The sequence below is a fragment of the Rattus norvegicus genome, chromosome 1 (assembly GCF_036323735.1).
Source record: "Rattus norvegicus strain BN/NHsdMcwi chromosome 1, GRCr8, whole genome shotgun sequence".
NCBI classification, from domain to species: Eukaryota; Metazoa; Chordata; class Mammalia; order Rodentia; family Muridae; genus Rattus; species Rattus norvegicus.
In genome coordinates this window covers 81,348,294-81,367,438 of record NC_086019.1, presented here as the reverse complement: position 1 = coordinate 81,367,438, position 19,145 = coordinate 81,348,294, and the positions used below count along the sequence as shown (strand labels likewise).

The following is a 19,145-nucleotide window of genomic DNA, read 5'->3' as shown; positions in this document are numbered from 1 at the left end:
GGAGAGTAGTGTGTATTATCTTATGTATATCCAGAAACTCAGAACAAATATTCAATGGGGGACATCCTACTTATGACTTTTTAGTCAGCAACCTTTGGTTTGAAATAAATGTAATACTTTGTTAAGGATAAGTCTAAAGAAAACTCATACAGGTAGACATAGAGACCTTTCATATGGATTTTCAATACATCCTGCCATTTCATCTATTTCCCCAGTTTACATATCCACCAGTTTTCTGAAATGATTAAAATATACAATCAACACAGATGCTTGAGAGTATATATATATATATACATATATATATATATTTATAGTATGTGCATATATATAACATATATGTGTATATGTATGTATAATTGTATAGTTGTATACGTAGGTATCCTTACGGATTCTGTGTTAGGAATTTTACATCAATACTGATATATATGAATTTATCTCCTCACTATACATTGTGCATTTTACACTGTGAACCTTTGTCCTTAAAATATAGTTTAATTAAAATATTGATTTTTTTATTATTATTAACTTGAGTATTTCTTATATACATTTCAAGTGTTATTCCCTTTCCCGGTTTCCGGGCAAACATCCCCCTCCCCCCTCCCCTTCCTTATGGGTGTTCCCCTCCCAACCCTCCCCCCATTGCCGCCCTCCCCCCATAGTCTAGTTCACTGGGGGTTCAGTCTTAGCAGGACCCAGGGCTTCCGCTTCCACTGGTGCTCTTACTAGGATATTCATTGCTACCTATGGGGTCAGAGTCCAGGGTCAGTCCATGTAAAGTCTTTAGGTAGTGGCTTAGTCCTGGAAGCTCTGGTTGCTTGGCATTGTTGTACATATGGGGACTCGAGCCCCTTCAAGCTCTTCCAGTTCTTTCTCTTGATTTTTTATATGAGTATATTTTAAGGTTTCTTTTTGCCCCTTTTTCTCTCCCAAGTAACTAAAGGGCATTTTTATAACTACTCAAGCCCATTTAGTTCCCAAATTGAGACACAGAGACCTGGTGTTTTTATTAACAAGGTGCTGGCACTAAAGTGAGACATTTCTGATCTATTCTAACCTGACTGAGCTGCTAATACCCATCCAAATACACAGTTAATTGCCATCTGGTCGTCACCTCCATCATTCTAGTCCATGTGTGTCCTTATGACTGCTCTTTTATCATGACCTCATGGAGAATCCGCACCATCCTTGGCCCTTCCAAATAGTCTCTCCAACATTCTTCTTATCCCTGTGTCTCTTATTCCTTGGAACCTCTATCCTGAGATCTGAGGTCCTGCCCCTTTCTTTTCTCCTTCCCAGTTATTGGCTAATGAGCACTTTATTAATCAATGAGAGGTGGTAGAAAAAAATCTTTACACATCATTGATACTGCAGATTCTCCAAAAACCAAGGCAATGCCAACATCTGGATCATAACCAATCTCTGGGCATAGAAATCAGCATCTGAACACAAATCTGTACACAAAACTATCTCCACTATGTTGATAGTTTAAAAAATGCAGATGCTGGCAAGGATGTGAGAAAAGAGGAACATTCTTCCATTCTTGGTGGGATTGCAAGCTGATACAAGCATGCTGAAAATCAGTCTGGTGGTTCCTGAGGACCCAGCTATACGAATACTGGACATATACCCAAAAGATATTCCAACATATAGCAAGGACACATGATCCACTATGTTCATAGCACCCTCATTTATAATAGCCAGAAGCTGGAAAGAGCCCAGATGCCCTTCACCAGAGGAATGGATACAGAAAATGTGGTACATTTACACAACAGAGTACTATTCAGTTATTAAAAACAATGACTTTGTGAAATTCTTAGGCTAATGGATGGAACTAGAAAATATCTTCCTACTGGAAGAGCTTGAAGGTGCTCGAGACCCCAAAAGTACAACAATGTCAAGCAACCAGAGCTTCCAGGGACTAAGCCACTACCTAAAGACTATACATGGACTGACCCTGGACTCTGTCCCCATAGGTAGCAATGAATATCCTAGTAAGAGCACCAGTGGAAGGGGAAGCCCTGGGTCCTGCTAAGACTGAACCCCCAGTGAACTAGACTATGCGGGGAGGGTGGCAATGGGGGGAGGTTTGGGAGGGGAACACCCATAAGGAAGGGGAGGGGGGAGGGTGATGTTTGTCCGGAAACCGGGAAAGGGAATAACACTTGAAATGTATATAAGAAATACTCAAGTTAATAAAAAAAAAAATAAAGTAAGTTTATAAATTCAAAGGTAAAAAAAAAAAAAAAAAAAAAAAAAAGAAAATATCTTCCTGAGTGAGGTAACCTAATCACAAAAGAATACACATGGTATATATTCACTAATAAGTAGATATTATCCCCAAAGCTCGGAATACCCAATATACAATTAATAGACCACAGAAAACTCAAGAAAAAGAAAGACAGTGTAGATGCTTCAGTACTTCTTAGAAGGGGGAATAAAATACTCACAGGAGGAAATACAGAGACAGCATGTGGAGCAGAGACTGAAGAAAAGGCCATCCAGGGACTGCCACACATGGGGATCCATCCCACATGCAATCACCAAACCCAGTCACTATTGGGTTGCAAAGAGATACACGCTGACTGGAGCCTGATATAGTTGTCTTCTGAGAGGCTCTGCCAGAGTCTGACAAGTACAGAGATGTTTGCTCGTAGCCAACCATTGGATTGAGAATGGGGTTGCCATTGGAATAGTTAGAGAAAGGATCGAAGGAGCTGAAGGGGTTTGCAAGCCCATAAAAACAACAATACCTACCAACCAGAGCTCCCAGAAACTAAACCACCATCCAAAGAGTACACATGGAGTTACCCTTGGCTCTAGCTATACATGTAGCAGAAACTAGGCTTTGTAGGGCATGAATGGGAGGAGAGGCCCTTGGTCCTGTGAAACCTTGATTTCCCCATTGTAGGGGAATGCCATGGCGGGAGGCAGGAGGGGGTGAGTGGATGGGGGAGCACCATCATGAAAGCAGGGGTTGGGGGATGGGACAGGGGTTTTCTGGAGGGGAAACAGGGAAAGGGGATAACATTTGAAATGTAAATAAAGAAAATGTCCAATGACAGAAAAGAAAAAAGAAAAAGAAATGTACATGTGTCAAGCTGACAATAAATAAATGACATCCTCATTTCATTGTCCAAATGAGTTTATAGGAGGTTGAATTGAGTGATGAAGACCAACTTTGAATCCAGATGAAATTGTCCTTTACGCTGGTGTAGTCTTAATATAAAGTGTCAAAGAAAAGGACATGAGTGCCAAAATTCACATCTTTGTGTTTGACTAGGAACTCAGTATTACCACAAATCTTATGTTTCTCTCCACAAATCCATCTCTCCCACTGTTTTTACCTTACCATGAAGAGCGGAACTTCCAGATAGGGGTGGTAGTGATGAAAGAAACCTTTCCCTCTTTGAGTTGGTTCTTTAGGTAATTTGTCAGGGGAACAAGAAAGATACATAATACATCTATCAAATGTTTTCTCACAAAATTTCTACTGATCATTCCATATAATGAAAGTTAGTTATATTAGCTTAATTTTTCAAACTGTAGTTTTAGGATTGTAGAATAGATAAAATATATGATAATATATAAGAAAAGAAAGATGCCCACCACTCACATCATATTTGGAGGAAGCTATCTCTTACCCAAGCAGGGTAAAATCAGACTGAAAGTAGACTTCATATTGGTGATGAGAACAAAGGGGCAAAATCCAGGAAAGAATATTTCTAGAAATGTAAATATATTTACTCCCCATATCACTTGATAGTTTAAGCAGGTCCTGATGATGGCCACAATGGATGAGAATGAGTAAGAGATGACAAATGTGAACAGCAGGATGAGGATAGTTTGGGTGGCTTTGTCTTCTGGTGAAACTTTCAGAAAGTGCTGAGCACTGTGGATATGCTTGACATGTCTTTTATGTTTGTAGAGGATAGTCACCATGGAGACACTTGAGCAGGCCATGAGACCTAGACACAAGACATCAGAGAAGCACACTAAGACTATATACAGTGTAGTTACCACACTGCCAGAAGCAAACAATGAGCAGTATCCATAACTCAACCTGTAAGTTGAATTTTTTTTGTAACTGGGGCCTGATATTCTTAGTGGAGTCATAATGTTTAGAAGCAGTTGCACAAGCCAACTAACTGAGCAGGAGGGGCCAATGTACTTGGTGGCTCTGTATTTAACCTTCATCCACCTGGAGTTACTGGGGCTGATTGTGATTGCTTGGAAACAACTCAGTAGGCACATGGCATAAAGGGACATCCCCCTTGTTATTCTGGAAATATACACTATTAATTTACATCCCATGTCATCTAAGAAATTCTTAAAGCCAAAATATGTCATTGTCTGTGGAAAGCCTCTTAAGATGATAGTCAAGCAGTTGGCAAAAGTCAAGTGCTCTATAATTAGGTCTTTGGGCGGTAAATGCTTTTCTGTAAATATCAAAATAATATAATAAAATAGTATGGAGGAATTGCCAAACATTCCCACTATAATCTGGCAGAAGAGAAAAGTTTCTATTGCAAAGTTTCCAGGATCCATTTTGATTCCTATTAAAAAAAAAAGAAAATACATTTATTTTGGTCCAAAGTCCCTGAACATGCATTATGAATATGCATTATTTCGTGAAGTAAGCATAAATAAAGCATTCATCACTACAATGTATTTAAATAGTTCTCTCTCTGCAAAAAAAGAGTTTAAAACAGTTTTGTTTATAAATTAGATAATCTCTATTATTTTAATATAATGAAAAAATTGTTTATGTTTACTCAAGTTTAATATTTTCTCTGGACATGGTGGTAGGCATCTTTAATTTTAGGAGTCAAGAGACAAAGACATACATATTTTTTCATTTCTTGGTACACTGATCTATGGTAGCAGTTCCAAAAATGTTAGGGATATATACAGATAAGTGTATTATAAAAATATAAAAAGATTAATGTGTACTTTTTCTTTTGAATAAACTTAATGTTTTGCAGTGAATTTTCAAAGATGGAGCATTTCAGCATGACAGTATTTGCAAAATTCCATGAAACATTTCAAAATTCATCAAGAAAAATGACAGAAATATTTGAAATGCATAGTTAGAATGAGTGAAGATAAAAAAGAATACTTTATTTTAAGATTTATCCTGCTTTTACTTTAGTGTACATTTGGGAACTTGCATATGAGTTCGATTGCCAGCAGAAACCAAAGGCTTGTCACCTCCTACAGTGGGATTGACAGATACCACTAAGAACTAGGAAATGAACGCTGATGAAAAGCAAGAAGTGAATGAACTCTTATACATTACTCATCTCTCTACCCTAAAAAATATTTAAAACTAAATTTGGAAATAGCTAAAATATAAAATAAGTTGAAATGAGTTCACAACTCGGATAAATTTCCTATAAAGAATTAAGAAATGTCCAAAATGTGTGTAGAAAAGGCTCAAAATTGCAAATAGTTAAGGGACTACAGTGAAGGGATAGAAGTGAAAACCTCAATGAGAGATCATCACATACTGAATAAAAGAAATGTTAGTTAAAACAAATTACCATAAGTAAAAACAAGAGTTAAAGCACCTTAGACTATGGAGGACAAGAACACTAGTGCAGACTCCATTGGGAAGTAAAATATTGTAGAAGTATAAAAATTTGTATTGTTTATCTTCAACATAATGTCATGTTACTAAGTCAAGTATATGATGAGTCATCAACTCTTGTTTATCATAATAACAAAGGCTGTATAAGGAATCTGGCACATAAGAGTATTTAAAGCCACACAGGAAATAACCAGTATTGAGTAAGAAGGATAAAGGTATCCCAAAGGCCCTGCTGAGCCAAAGCAATTCTCAGGAAGAATGTCAGCAAAATACAATCATTTTTTTTCTTAAATGATTAGGAAACATAGTGTCAGACTTTCTGATCCTAAAAGAGTCTGTGTACACAAAACAGAAACAAGCCGAGAAAGAAATTAGGGAAATGACACACTTCATAATAGACCCAAATAATATAAAGTACCTCGGTGTGACTTTAACCAAGCAAGTAAAAGATCTGTACAATAAGAACTGCAAGACTCTGAAGAAAGAAATTGAAGAAGACCTCAGAAGATGGAAAGATCTCCCATGCTCATGGACTGGCAGGATTAATATAGTAAAAATGGCCATTTTACCAAAAGCGATCTACAGATTCAATGCAATCCCCATCAAAATACCAATCCAATTCTTCAAACAGTTAGACAGAACAATTTGCAAATTCATCTGGAATAACAAATACCCAGGATAGCTAAAATTATCCTCGAAAATAAAAGGCCTTCTGGGGGAATCACTATCCCTGAACTCAAGCAGTATTACAGACCAATAGTGATTAAAAACTGCATGGTATTGGTACAGAGACAGACAGATAGACCAATGGAATAGAACTGAAGACCCAGAAATGAACCCACACACATATGGGCACTTTGACAAAGGAGCCAAAACCATCCAATGGATTTACTTACTTATTAAAAACAAAAAAAGCTGTCTCTTCCCAGGGGAAGGCTAGAACTAGCTTTCCTATCTTGGCAGGTGCCGAATGGGATGACTGATTTGGGAGAGGAGGACCTGGGTTCACCTGTGGGGCTGTGTTGTGAAAGGCAACCCTGGCCCCCGCTACTGAGGAGAAAGATGGAGCCCGGGTCTTGAGCCCACCTTCACTGTACCGTTGCACTTGGTACTGTATATGTGCCCCTGAGAAGGCGCGTGGGGGATTTCACAGTCTGAGAATGAGTGTGTGTGAGTGAGGCGGTACCCACATTCTCAACTTCAAGTCATTGCAGTTTTTTTTTCCCAGAAGACAAAGGGGTTTGATGTTGCATTTCATAAACTAACTGAAGTTCTGGCTACTGATGCAGCACAAGAGGCTGTCTCACAGAACGAGGAAAGACGCTGTTTATGTTTGGTTTGGTTTCATTTTAATTATTCTAGGGAAAACACTGACGAATGGTCAGAGTTCCTGTCCTGATCTTTTCATCAAGGCGCCTTTCCTGATAATATGGTTCAGCTGTGAATGTAGCTATGGGGGGAGGGGGGAAAAAAGAAAACTCTGGAGTTAGAGGATATAGAAAATTAAAAGTACAGTTGTTACAAATAAAACGCAGACTTCAAAGACAGAAAAAGCCACAACCCAAACTAAATTTAAATACTTGAAATTGGCATCACAAACAAGCTCTCTCCTGACTTGTATTGTGGCAGTCAGAATGCCCCCAGAAAACTGTGCCAAAGAGTTTAGAAAACAGATGTACAATAAAAGTAAATACACACTCAAAACGCAAACTTCAGGTAACTATTTTGAATTGCAAATGACGAAAATTTAATGTTGAACGATCTGATAAAATAACCATTTGGAAACTGAAAAAAAAAAGATAGCATTTTCAGCAAATGGTTCTGGTTCAACTGGAGGTCAACATGTAGAAGAATGCAAATCCATCCATGCTTATCACCCTGTACAAAGCTTAAATCCAAGTGGATCAAGGACCTCCACATCAAACCAGATACACTCAAACTAACTGAAGAAAAACTGGGGCAGCATCTCGAACACATGGTCACTGGAGAAAATTTCCTGAACAAAACACCAATGGCCATGCTCTAAGATCAAGAATTGACAAATGGGATCTCATAAAACTGCAAAGCTTCTGTAAGGCAAAGGACACTGTAGTTAGGACAAAATGGCAACCAACAGATTGGGAAAAGATCTTTACCAATCCTACAACAGAGAGAGGGCCTATATCCAAAATATACAAAGAACTCAAGAAGTTAGACTGCAGGGAGACAAATAACCCTATTAAAAAATGGAGTTTAGAGCTAAAAAAGAATTCACAGCTGAGGAATGCCGAGTGACTGAGAAACACCAAAATAAATGTTCAACATCTTTAGTCATAAGGGAAATGCAAATCAAAACAACCCTGAGATTTCACCTCACACCAGTGAGAATGGCTAAGATCAAAAACTCAGGTGACAGCAAATGCTGGCGAGGATGTGGAGAAAGAGGAACACTCCTCCATTGTTGGTGGGATTGCAGACTGGTACAGCCATTCTGGAAATCAGTCTGGAGGTTCCTCAGAAAATTGGACATTGAACTACCTGAGGATCCAGCTATAGCTCTCTTGGGCATATACCCAAAAGATGCCCCAACATATAAAAAAGGCACGTGTTCATTGCAGCCTTATTTATAATAGCCAGAAGCTGGAAAGAACCCAGATGCCCTTCAACAGAGGAATGGATACAGAAAGTGTGGTACATCTACACAATGGAATATTACCCAGCTCTCAAAACAATGACTTTATGAAATTCATAGGCAAATGGATGGAACTGGAAAGTATCATCCTGAATGAGGTAACCCAATCACAGAAAAACACACATGGTATGCACTCATTGATAAATGGCTATTAGCCCAAATGCTTGAATTACCCTAGATGTATAGAACAAATGAAACTCAAGAGGGATGATCAAAATGTGAATGCTTCACTCCTTCTTTAAAAGGTGAACAAGAATATCCTTGGCAGGGAATAGAGAGGCAAAGATTTAAACAGACACAGAAGGAACACCCATTCAGAGCCTGCTCCACATGTGGCCCATGCATATACAGCCACCCAATTAGACAAGATGGATGAAGCAAAGAAGTGCAGGCTGACAGGAGCCGGCTGTAGATCTCTCCTGAGAGACACAGTCAGAATACAGCAAATACAGAGGCGAATGCCAGCAGCAAACCACTGAACTGAGAACAGGACCCCCATTCAAGGAATCAGAGAAAGAACTGGAAGAGCTTGAAGGGGCTCGAGACTCCATATGAACAACAATGCCAAGCAACTAGAGCTTCCAGGGACTAAGCCATTATCTAAAGACTATACATGGACTGACCCTGGACTCTGACCTCATAGGTAGCAATGAATATCCTAGTAAGATCACCAGTGGAAGGGGAAGCCCTTGGTCCTGCTAAGACTGAACCCCCAGTGAACGTGATTGTTGCGGGGAGGGTGGCAATGGGGGGAGGATGGGGAGGGGAACACCCATAAAGAAGGGGAGTGAGAAGGGTTAGGGGGATGTTGGCCAGGAAACCAGGAAAGGGATTAACACTCAAAATGTAAATAGGAAATACTCAAGTTAATAAAAAATAAATAAATAAAAAGAGTCTGTGTACAATGTATATCCACATACACAATGGGATAATATTTATATACACCCCCCCCACTGGGCACAAATATTAATGTTAAATTTACTCTCAAAGTAAAATGCTAAAACTCTCAGAGGAAAATGTTAGAAATGCAAGGTCTAGAGGTAACCATACAACAACAACACAGGAAATGCAGCAATAATTAACTAGTGGAACTGCATGCAATTAAGTTTTCTGCACATTAAAGGAAACTATCAGCCAAGTGGAGATATAATCTACTGAATGGGAGAAAATCTTTGATTTCTGTATTTCACTCAGGAACTTAAAACCTACGTGCATAAAGGCAAATACAAATAAAATTTATAAACTTTCCAGCAAACAAGTGGTTAAGAAAATGGTCAAGAATTTGTTTAAAACAAGGCACCAGTGTTCCTGAAAGTATTCAACATTTTACCTATCAAGTAAATGCAAATTAAAAATTCTTTGGGATGCATTACACCTCTTAGAATGATTAATATCAACAGAATAGACCACAAGAAATATAGATTATGGTGTGGGAAAAAGGAATCTTCATTCTATAATTGGAAGAGGTTAACTACTTTGTTCATTATAGAAATAAATATGAAGATTTCTCAGTAAAATAAAAAAGGATTACAGTATTACACAGCTATATAATATCTGGGCATAGACCAAAAGGACTGTATGCTCTGTCAGAGAGACACTGCACATCCATGTTAAGTGCATAATTTAGAGCAGGAGAGAAATGATGGTCATCAGCAGATATTCAAAGTGTCGTATAAATCCAGAGCAGATTTGTGAATCTGTAAAAGAAAATATAATTATGAAACTTTCAGGAATTAGATGAAGTTACAATGATTTTAGCAAGGTGACATAGACTTGGGGAAAATAAAGCAGACATTCTGTCCCAAACACTGATGTGAATCACAGTCTCTGTATGTAAATGTGGAGAGGAAGTGGTTTTAGAAAATAAATCCAAAAAGGAAATCCTAGAATGAAGAAAAAAGACTTTTTGAGGAATCAAAGGCAGGAAGATGGAACAATTGTGTCATTAATGTGAAAAGTATTATATATATACATACATATATATATACATACATATATATATATACACACACATATATATATATATATATATATATATAGAGAGAGAGAGAGAGAGAGAGAGTGTGTATGAGAAAAAAGAGGAATGGAAAAGTTTGAGAAGAGAATGAAAAATAAATTTAATGCCAAACATAATGACATCTAATACTTAATACTATATATGCTAATTAAAAAAAGGCAAGCCAAATTAGAAAAAAATGGATTATAGTTATGTAGTAAATTTTGCTATTTAATAATGATAGTTTTCATAGTCAATGAAATGTGAACAACATCCGCTCTATTCTTTTTTTTTTTATTAACTTGAGTATTTCTTATATACATTTCGAGTGTTATTCCCTTTCCCGGTTTCCGGGCAAACATCCCCCTCCCCCCTCCCCTTTTTTATGGGTGTTCCCCTCCCCATCCTCTGCTCTATTCTTAAAGTTCTTGGAACATTCTTGTTTTATTTGTCTTCTATAAGAACTCTATTACACTTGAAGCACTGGGAATCGAACCCAGAGTTTCATGAATGAAAGATGAAGCTCTTCCATTGAGGTATAATCCTACCCTTTTTATATGAATGTTATATCAGTATGACAATTTGCAAAAGAATGATATTTGTAATCCATATTTTTTGGTAATACAGTGGATGTGTTGTCATTTTGTGCATGGAAAAGACTTGTTTGGGTTCCTAGATTTTTCCTTGCAGTTTTCCTTGTCAGAAATGTTCATTTAACTTTGCTTTATAGAATGTGGTTTAAATTGTAATAGTTTCTCCCTAAAAGCAATGTATTTGTTGCAATCTATTTCTTATGCCTTATTAATTATTTTGTTATTACAAGCATCTTTCAGAATGATGTTCTCATGGTGTAGGTGACCTATGAAAAAAGAACAGTTTTTTTTTTTTTATGAAAGAAGAATTGCTGTTTTATCCACCATTTTTTACTCCTTAGTATGACTAAAAAATTAAAATCAGATTCTTAAAGAAGTACCTCTTTCATCATATCGACAACAGAATCATTCACAGGAACTGAATGTTGTAATCATTCCACATGTCCATTATCATCATCATCATCAGCAGCAGCAGCAGCAGCAGCAGCAGCAGCAGCAACAACAACAACAACAAACAAACAAACGAATATGTGAATAAAAAGTGCTGTACACAAACAATGATATTATAACTATCCTTTAAAAAGAAACTAAACACATTCCAAAACATGCTTGTGACTAGAAACACTGAGTTAAGTGCCATGACCAGTTACGTTGCTATATAATTCTTTGTTATACATTTGTTTTCATCACAAACCCAAGACTACATTGATTCAATACAAACCCACAGAAACTACAATAATAATGGCCAGCAATACAAACGGGCTTTATATCTAGTCTCATGAGCAGGGTTCATTCCATGGTCCCACATTATGGAAGGAGAGACACAGCTCCCAAAACACATTTACTAACCTCTATACATGTATACTATCTTAGCTGCATTTGCCTGCACTAAAAATAAATGAATTGTATAATGCAAACTAAAGCATTAAAGTGATGATTTACATGGCTGTAAGAAGGTGATTTCCAGGAACAGAGTCTTGGGTTTGTGATGGAAATGTCTTACAACTCAGTTCATGACTGAATTGTATACCCACAATGGTTAGCAGTATGACATTAGCTTTAATCTTAAATGTAAGGGGATTATGGTTAATATATGAAAAAGTTTAGATTATATTATATGGTACAGAGCCACAGTGAATGCAGTCAAGTAAAGTCAAAACTGACATGGTCTCATAGGTTAGTGATATCAAACTTAGGGTCACATGATGAATTTGTAGTTTTGTCTACAAGAAAGAATTTGAAGTTTATTAAATGGGAGAAAAATGTGATAGAAATTTGTTTTTGTTTGGGTTTCTCTTTGAAACAGAAACCCCAGACATCAACCATATGTATGATTTCTTCTGAAACTCTGCACATTGGCCATGAAAATATGAATAGAAAAACCCATGCATACCTATGTCTGTTTTCCAGAAGTGGAGAGGCCTAAGTGGACAGGCTTCACATGCCAAGACCAGTGCATATGTTTGTTCTTGCAGATAACACATGAGCTGGAATTATATTAAAAACAATTTTAGGATATATTTACTGAAACATTGGAATAATCATAGAAATATCTGTCATATTTCTGCCTATTTGAAGTACCAAGAAATAAACCATATTCTTAACATGATAAATGTAGGTAATTCAACTTATGAATTAATCCTGATGCTTCCAGAAAGTTCAATTTTCCTTTAAAAAAACCCTCATAATTCTACAATTGATAAGATAATTTAGTTTACTAGAATTAATATTCTCTTCTACCCATTATTTGATTCCTGCTCTGTAGAGAAACACACACACACACACACACACACACACACACACACACACACACACACACACACATGCATACAATGTAGAGATTTTGAGAAATATAAAAACTGGTGAGTAGGAGGAAGGAAAGGAATAAAAGTGCTTTAAGATATTAGGATAAGGTTTTCCAGTCATTGCAAAGTCCTGTGTGTGAACCCCTTTGTCATCAGTAAAGAAAAATGAAAAATCCAATTAAATATTTCTTTGAAAATCTAAAATTTAGGAGGAGACATGCAAAAAGATAGAATGAGAACGAGGTAAAAGAGACAAATACAGAGAGAAGAGAAAGAGAAAAGGTTAAGTAAAGAAAGAAGAAAATGAGGGGATATCTGTGATAAGAGAGACTCCGTAGCAGCTTAGGAGAAAACAGGGTTTCACATAATATAGGGAGCATTGGAGACAGTCTACTCAGCACCAAGTTGTAAATACTCCAATTTTATCCAAAAGCCTATTCGTGTTCCAATACCAAAACCAAACCACAGTCCCTTTTTCCTATTTATGCCTTAAGTTCTTTCTCTCTTTGTTCCTTCATCCTTTCTTCCTTCATCTTTCTTCTCCTTCCTTTCTTCCTTTCTTCCCTCCTTCCTTCCTTCTTGCTTCCCTTTCTTTCCTCTTTTGCTTCCTTCTTTGTTCCCCTCTTTCCCCCTTTATTTCAGTAGAGCCGATATAATTTTTAATATAGATTTTAACTACAACTAAAATTAAGAATAACTTGTGAAGAAAGTAAGATGCTTCCAGGAGCACAAGCATGACTTCTCCAAAACCCTGCTTCATAATGTCTTCAGTTCTTAATACTCCTGTGCGCTGGTCACTCACCTCAGTGTTGGATGACACCATTGTAGTGGCTGTCACCATGAGAAGAGAGTCAGCTGAAGCTGTGGTGAGACACCCTCCCTCACTTAAAGGTTCATGATCTCCTGGTATTCTTTCCCAGAAGACATTTTAAACTTTGCTCTAGAACCATGTTGACAGCATGCCCACAGGAGTCTGAGGTAACTTTTAAACACTTTGGTTCTGAGTCCCTGTCAGAAAACAAAACAATTAGTAGCATAAATTACAGGAGCAACTCTAAGGAAGCAATTGGGAATCAGAATAGGAACTTTTCTCTCAGCCTTGGAAACACAAAGAGAATGGCATAGAGGCATGCAGAAGGCACAGGGTTTCGTTGCTATGAAAGTATAATTTCATGACTTTGCCTGCGGAGGGTCCTTCCTGTCACCCAGCATCTTAGACAGTTTCAACATCTCAAGTGTGTTTAGTCCCAAAGATACTCCGGACAAATGGCTACCTGTGGTGCCTTTTAACATATCATAGCAGATTCTGGTTGCCAGCCTCGCACAGCATTTACAAACAACCTCTTACAGAGTTTGGTTCCCTTCTTTTTAAAAAAAAAATTATCAGATTTATTTCTTTACTTTCATTTCAAAGGTTATTCCCCTTCCCAGTTTCCTGTCCATAAGCCCCCATTCCCTCCCCTAACCCTCCCCCATATGGGTATTCCCCTTATACATCTCCCTTATTACCCCCCATATTCCCCTGCACTGGGGTCCAACTTTGGCAGGACCAAGGGGTTTCTCTTCCCCTGGTGCCCCAACAAGGGGCACATATGCAGTTGGAGCCCTGGGTCAGTTCATGCATAGCCTTTCAGTAGTAGTTTAGTCCCTGGAAGCTCTGGTTGGTTGCAAGCTCCTTCAATTCTTTCAATACTTCCTCTAATTCTCCCCAAGGGGGTCCTGTTCTCAGTTCAGTGGTTTGCTGCTTGCATTGACCTCTGTATTGGACAAGCTCTGGATGTGTCTCTTAGGAGAGATCTATATCCGTTCCCTTTCAGCATCCATTTTCTAGCTTCATCAATCTTATCCAGTTTTGTTGGCTGTATATGTATGGGCCATATGTGGGTCAGGCTCTGAATGGTCATTCCTTGAGTAGTTGCTCTAAACTTTGCTTCCTTATCCCCTCCTATGGATATTTTTCCCCCTTTTAAGGAGTGGGAGTATTTGCATTTTGGTCATCCTTCTTGAGATTCTTGTGGTCTGTGGATTGCATCTTGGGTAATTTGAGCTTTTCAGCTAATATCCACCTATCAATGAGTGTATACCATGTGTGTTCTGTGATTGAGTTACCTCACTCAGGATGATATTTTCTAGTTCATTCCATTTGCCTATGCTACGCCTGCCATCTAAGTTAAAACATCTTCCCTTCATTTCCCCTAACTCCTTTATCCTTTAAAACCCAGATATGTCAGCCTCGAGCTGTTGGGCTTGTTTCTTCTCAGGGTCTTCCTTGTCTTCTTGGTTCTTCTCATGTACTTCTTTCTTTCGCACTGTTTTCTCTGACTTCTTCTGTTCTTCTCCTCACCTCTCTCCTCTCATGGCCTGGCTCTGTGTACTGACCTTGCCTAATATACTACAATTTCTCAGTACTCTTGATGCTTCCAAATGCTTCTGAATGTTCTCTCCTTCATATTTTCACATTTACAGTAAAGAAAAAACAAAACAAAACAAAAAAAACTTTCTTGTCAATGAGACCTTGGTATGGGCATGTCCACATTTTCATTAAAATATGTCTAATTATTAATGCATCACATTCTTCAGGTTAAGGTTTGAAATGATTAATCCATGTTGTGTGTGTTTCCCTTTTTGTTGACATTTATGTTTTAGAGAAATACATTGTATGTGTATAAAACAATTCATACACATTGGGTATAAAGTTGAGTAAATCATCTGTGTTAGCTATCATGAAGAGGGCTGATGTGAGCTTAGCTTTAATTGAATGCAGGTATTCATAGGAATGCATGCCAAAGCTTCAGGTTTCATGAAGCATCATTATCTATGGAGGTTTGTCTTTCTTAATATAATTATAGAAGGTTTAATATGATTATAACTCTAGCATTGATTCCAGTAGCAATATGAGAGGTTTGCCTTTTGATAGGTCTTTGTAAATTTAATGTTGGCAGAATTATAAATTGTTTTTAAATAAATAGTGTGAAAATTAACAAAAGTATGTTTTTGTATGTTCCTAAACCGTGAAGAAACTGATATTTTTCTTTATGATTTTAGGAAAATGTATTTTCCTAAAAATAACTAGCCTGAAGATAGATAGTATAATCAGGAGACAAGAACAATTGTTGCTTTTTCAGGGGACTCAATTGAGTGTTCAGAACCAATTTGGTAGATAACAGCCATGCAAGATAAACCTGACCTCTCCGCTGACCTGAATCATACATGGGGTATAGGTACATACCTATATATTGGCAACATATTCAAACACATAAAAGTAAATATTTTAAAAATGCTAACTACCTTTTAACTAGACAGCTTCATCTTTTATGTTCCATCATTAATTACATTCAGGATCCTACAAATTTGAGGTGTATAAAAGAGAAATTTCTTCTTCCTCTGCTATTTATAGAGATGGAATATGAGTATGCCTAAAACTTTATTGTCCTAATCACTGAAGAAATCCTCCTAAAACTTTATTGTCCTAATCACTGAAGAAATCCTCCTTTGAGAAAACTTTAGGTGGATTCTTTTGCAGAAATAAAAAAAGAATGAACTTTCTTGTCAATTTCTCTCATTGTTATAAAAAGAATTTTATATTCACTGGAAATTTTCCTTTAAATGGATTATAATTATTTAATTAGTTAAACAAACTTAATAATTGTTGGTTCTGTACTTAGGGAGCAAAGCCCAGGGTCTTTTAATGAGCATAACTGGAAAGAGAAAAGCAACAGAAAATATAGTTTATAGCCTTAAAAATGGGAACCATCATGAGGAAGATCTGGCTACAAAATGAATCATAATTGCACGGGATGCAGATAATGGGGGCATTTCCCCTAGCAGGAAGTAGCCTCCACATGCAGTGAGTTTCTGACATATGTCTGGTGTGCAGCCTGAAAACACAATTGTTTGTCCTGTGGGGAATAATAGGTAAGTTTTTCCCTGACTTCCGGGCTCCCAGTCTCTGCTGGAGAACTGCTCAGAGAAGTCAGGGACCAAGTGTTACGGGTCCACAGGCCCATGACAGGGCCAAGACTAGGGGCTCCCAAACTCCCAGGCACCTACACATTTTGAGCCCTGAGGAGTGGGAGCACAGGCCAGGGCCTGTGGCCTGGGGATGGCATTTAGCCAGGGCCTGGACAAAGGGGAGCTCTGGCTTATCTCAGCCATAATTGTCCTGAGCTTGCTAAGGTTGTGGCTGGAAGCACAGAGACTTTTTTTTTTCATCTTTATTAACTTGGGTATTTCTTATTTACATTTCGATTGTTATTCCCTTTCCCGGTTTCTGCGCCAACATCCCCCTAACCTCTTCCCCTCCCCTTCTCTATAGGTGTTCCCCTCCCCATCCAAGCCCCATTACCGCCCTCCCCCTAACAATCACTTTCACTGGGGGTTCAGTCTTGGCAGGACCAAGGGCTACCCTTCCACTGGTGCTCTTACTAGGCTATTCATTGCTACCTATGAGGTTGGAGCCCAGGGTCAGTGAGAGAGGCTTAAGCTGCAGTTTGGTAGTGGAATGCCTTCTCCATGGCTCCCCACGGTGGATCTTAATGAAAGAGACAGTCCATGGTTCTAAACAGTTTATTGACTGCTTATGGTGGAAAATGGAAAATGGTCTGGTTTGAGATTAAATTCCTTTTGCAGGGAATAATGTCTGCGAAGAGAAGTTTATTGAGACCCTCAAGTCCTCTAGGTACCTAATTAGCACGGAGAAGTCTGTGCTGGGCCTATGTTATAGGTCATGTTTCCTTACGTGGCATGTGATTTTTTAACCAGGAATCTGAAATTAATTTTGTTAATTTGAGTTCTTGCCACATATTGGTTAACCAATTTATTGATGAAAATATGTAATCTCAGTCAGGGGTTTCTGCCACACTCTTCATCATTCAGTTGTGGATAAAAGGAATTGTTATTATGTTATTATAAAATTATAATATTACAATAAAATAATAATGTAGTAACTATTATTATAATAAGCCTTCATCAGCACTAGAGCTGGGCAGATATCAACCCTCTATGTTATTAGAATCTATTCTCCATCAATAACCCCAAGGTATACTTTGCCATGTTTCATCTGGGCAGCTCTTAACTCTAATTGAATAGCCCTCATAGCTATGTTTTCCCAATCCACTTACCCCATGGTGACTTCCTTCTCCTTCCACCTTCTTCTCTCCCTTGTAGTTTTTCTCAGACCCCAAGCCTGGAAACCCCAAATGCCACTCTGAGTAGCCCGACTGTTGCCTTGAAGTGTGGGACTTCAATGGAAGAACTAGTGGAAGCACATGAGAGCTAACTTAAAAATGGGTATCACACTGGTATGATCAAGCAAACCCTGTAAACATGGAATTTTATGGGAGAACCAATTACAACTTATCCTAGTACATTACACAGAAGATCAAATTAACTTATATAAAGAGGAAGGGAAATGTGGGATATTTATCCATAGAGATATTAATCTATGTTTTCAAGAATTCATAGATAAACACTTGGGAGATGAAGGCAGGGGCAGATAGTTCCTTTTGAGTTTGAGGCCAACTGAGTCTAAAGAAAAGATCCAGTTTAGCCCAGGATACACAGAGAAACCCTTTCTCAATAAGTAATGAAAATTGTTTTAAATTGTAATTATCAAAATGAAGGTGACTGTAAATTCAACAGTTATAATGGTATTACAAATCCTCTATGAGAGAGGTGAAAATAGAGCAAACATAAATAGAAAAGAGCTGCTGAATTGGATTAGTCTATACTTTTAATTACTTCAAATTGCTATATTAATGGCATGCTATGTTGGAAGAAAGGCTCTGTGTTTGTTCTAACAGGAAAGAAGAGAGAAAGGGAGGGAGGAGGGAGGGAGGGAGGAAGGAAGGAAGAAAGGAAGGAAGGAAGGAAGAAAAGAAGGAAGGAAGGAAGGAAGAAAAGAAGGAAAAAGGAAGGAAAGAGTTTTGGACTCCTTCTAAGTAATAAGGATCAGATTTGATGGAGGAAAGTCTCCTAAAGATCTTGGCTGTAGACAGGAAGGAAGATATCAAAAGACTAAACAGGACAGGTAGCATGATTTGCTGATCCCTATACAAGGGAATAGCCTTGAAACTGGCTGAGACATAAAACATGTTTCTTTTTCTATTGGATATTTTATGTATTTACATTTCAAATGTTATTTCTTTTCCCATTTTAGCCTCCAAAAGGCCTCTATGCCATCCCCTTCCCCTGCTTCTATAAGGGTGATTTCTCACCTATCAACCCAACCCTGCCTCATCACGCTAGCATTCTCCTATGCTGGGGTATCAAGCCTTCACAGGATGAAGGGCCTCCCTTCCTATTGATGCCAGATAAGGCCATCCTTATCCAGCTACATCCTGCTACATATGCAGCTGGAGTCATGGGTCCCTCCATGTGTACTTTTGGTTGGTGGTTTAGTCTCTGGGAGCTGTGGGGGGATCTGGTTGGCTGATATGGCTGTTCTTCCTATGGGATTGCAAACCTCTTCTGTTCCCTCCTTCAGTCCTTTCTC

The 19,145-nt window shown here is 38.0% G+C and overlaps 1 protein-coding gene across 1 annotated transcript; it reads right to left on the bottom strand.

Moving 5' to 3' along the window:
- Positions 1-3,630: 3,630 nt before the first annotated feature.
- Vom1r45 (vomeronasal 1 receptor 45) lies at positions 3,631-4,576 on the bottom strand. The gene has a single exon (NM_001008940.2). It carries the CDS (start codon positions 4,543-4,545, stop codon positions 3,631-3,633), a length of 915 nt encoding a protein of 304 aa, NP_001008940.2. The 5' UTR covers positions 4,546-4,576.
- Positions 4,577-19,145: the final 14,569 nt, after the last annotated feature.

Bases quoted from the DNA above. Each gene is read 5' to 3' on its own strand.
- Vom1r45 (NM_001008940.2), bottom strand. From the start codon at position 4,545: ATGGATCCTGGAAACTTTGCAATAGAAACTTTTCTCTTCTGCCAGATT.